The sequence below is a fragment of the Sinocyclocheilus grahami genome, unplaced genomic scaffold (genome assembly GCF_001515645.1).
Source record: "Sinocyclocheilus grahami isolate Dianchi unplaced genomic scaffold, SAMN03320097.WGS_v1.1 scaffold20876.1, whole genome shotgun sequence".
Taxonomy (NCBI): Eukaryota; Metazoa; Chordata; class Actinopteri; order Cypriniformes; family Cyprinidae; genus Sinocyclocheilus; species Sinocyclocheilus grahami.
In genome coordinates, this window is record NW_015518210.1 from 1 (window position 1) to 1077 (window position 1077).

At 55.6% G+C, this 1077-nt stretch overlaps 1 protein-coding gene across 1 annotated transcript; it reads right to left on the bottom strand.

Annotated features, from left to right (window-relative positions):
- Positions 1-3: 3 nt before the first annotated feature.
- On the bottom strand, positions 4-1069 carry LOC107579856 (leucine-rich repeat protein SHOC-2-like; the record flags this gene model as incomplete). Its single annotated transcript, XM_016265647.1, has 2 exons — positions 679-1069; positions 4-553 (listed from the first exon to the last, which is right to left on the bottom strand). A coding segment is annotated over exon 2 (537 nt), but the record flags the coding sequence as incomplete, so codon positions are not given.
- Between the last annotated feature and the right edge of the window lie 8 nt (positions 1070-1077).

A 1077-nucleotide genomic window follows, 5' to 3' on the forward strand; every position in this document is an offset into this window, starting at 1 on the left:
AAAGCGCAGGTAGAGCGTGGTGAGGGAGGTGACGCGGTAGACCACAGCCGGGATCTCCCGCAGCTTGTTGTGCCGCAGGTCGAGCATACGCAGCTTCTTCAGGTTGTCCAGCGAGTCGGGCAGGCTGGTGAGAGAGTTCTCGCTAAGCGCCAGCGTCACCAGCCCCGACAGGCATCCCACCTCGGCCGGAAGGCTTTGCAGCTTGTTGCTGTACAGGTAGAGCTCGGTCAGCTGGGTCAGCTCCTTGATGGAAGAGGGCAGCAGATGGATGGATCTCTTGGACAGGTCCAGGCGCATCGAGTTCTCCTCACGGCACTTGTTCAGCTCCTTGATGACCTCCGCGTTGCTGGATTTTTTGCGCGTGCTAGGCGGCGGGTTGGGCCGCTTTATTGTGCTGTCCAAGGTGAAGGCCACTGCGGGCGAAGCGCCGCTTGTGTCTTTCTTCCCGTCTTTGGCATCTTTCCCTTTGGTTTTGGATTTCCCTTCGGCTTTGGGTTCCCTCTCCTTAGAGTCTTTATCTTTGCCCAGAGTACTGCTCATGGCGAAAGCCCTGCTGCCCAATGGCACATGGGACCCTCAGTCTCTCACTCGCTTTCTCTCGCGCTAGTATTCTGTTCGCTATTCGAGGGCGTCGAACCAAAGGAAGGGGCGGTTATATCTGCGTGTGCTCATACATACCTGTGTTTCTTCACCAGCCTCGGTGGACCAAGCAGTCTGCACTCCTGCAGGGGTTAAAACTCCACCGGAACGACGCGTGTTTGTTGTAGTCGGTGTGGCGAGGAGGCCAGCAGCCTCATGCTTGTTCGAACTGCCCTCTTTCCCCTCGGCTCGGCTAGAGCTGTTGTGCACAGACGGGTCGCCGGGATTCACATCCTTTGGCTGTTAAACAAAGCAAACGGTTTCAGTTAGGACGCATAATGCCGGGAATGACTTGCAGACAAAAGTTGCGTTCAGATTTCAGATATGAGAAAGGTAAGAGCTTCCCTCAGTGACGCAAATGCGTGAGCCGCTAACTAATAGACACACAGTTCCTTCCTGTATGCTCATACCACAAGCGCTTTCAGGAAGCATCAGGCC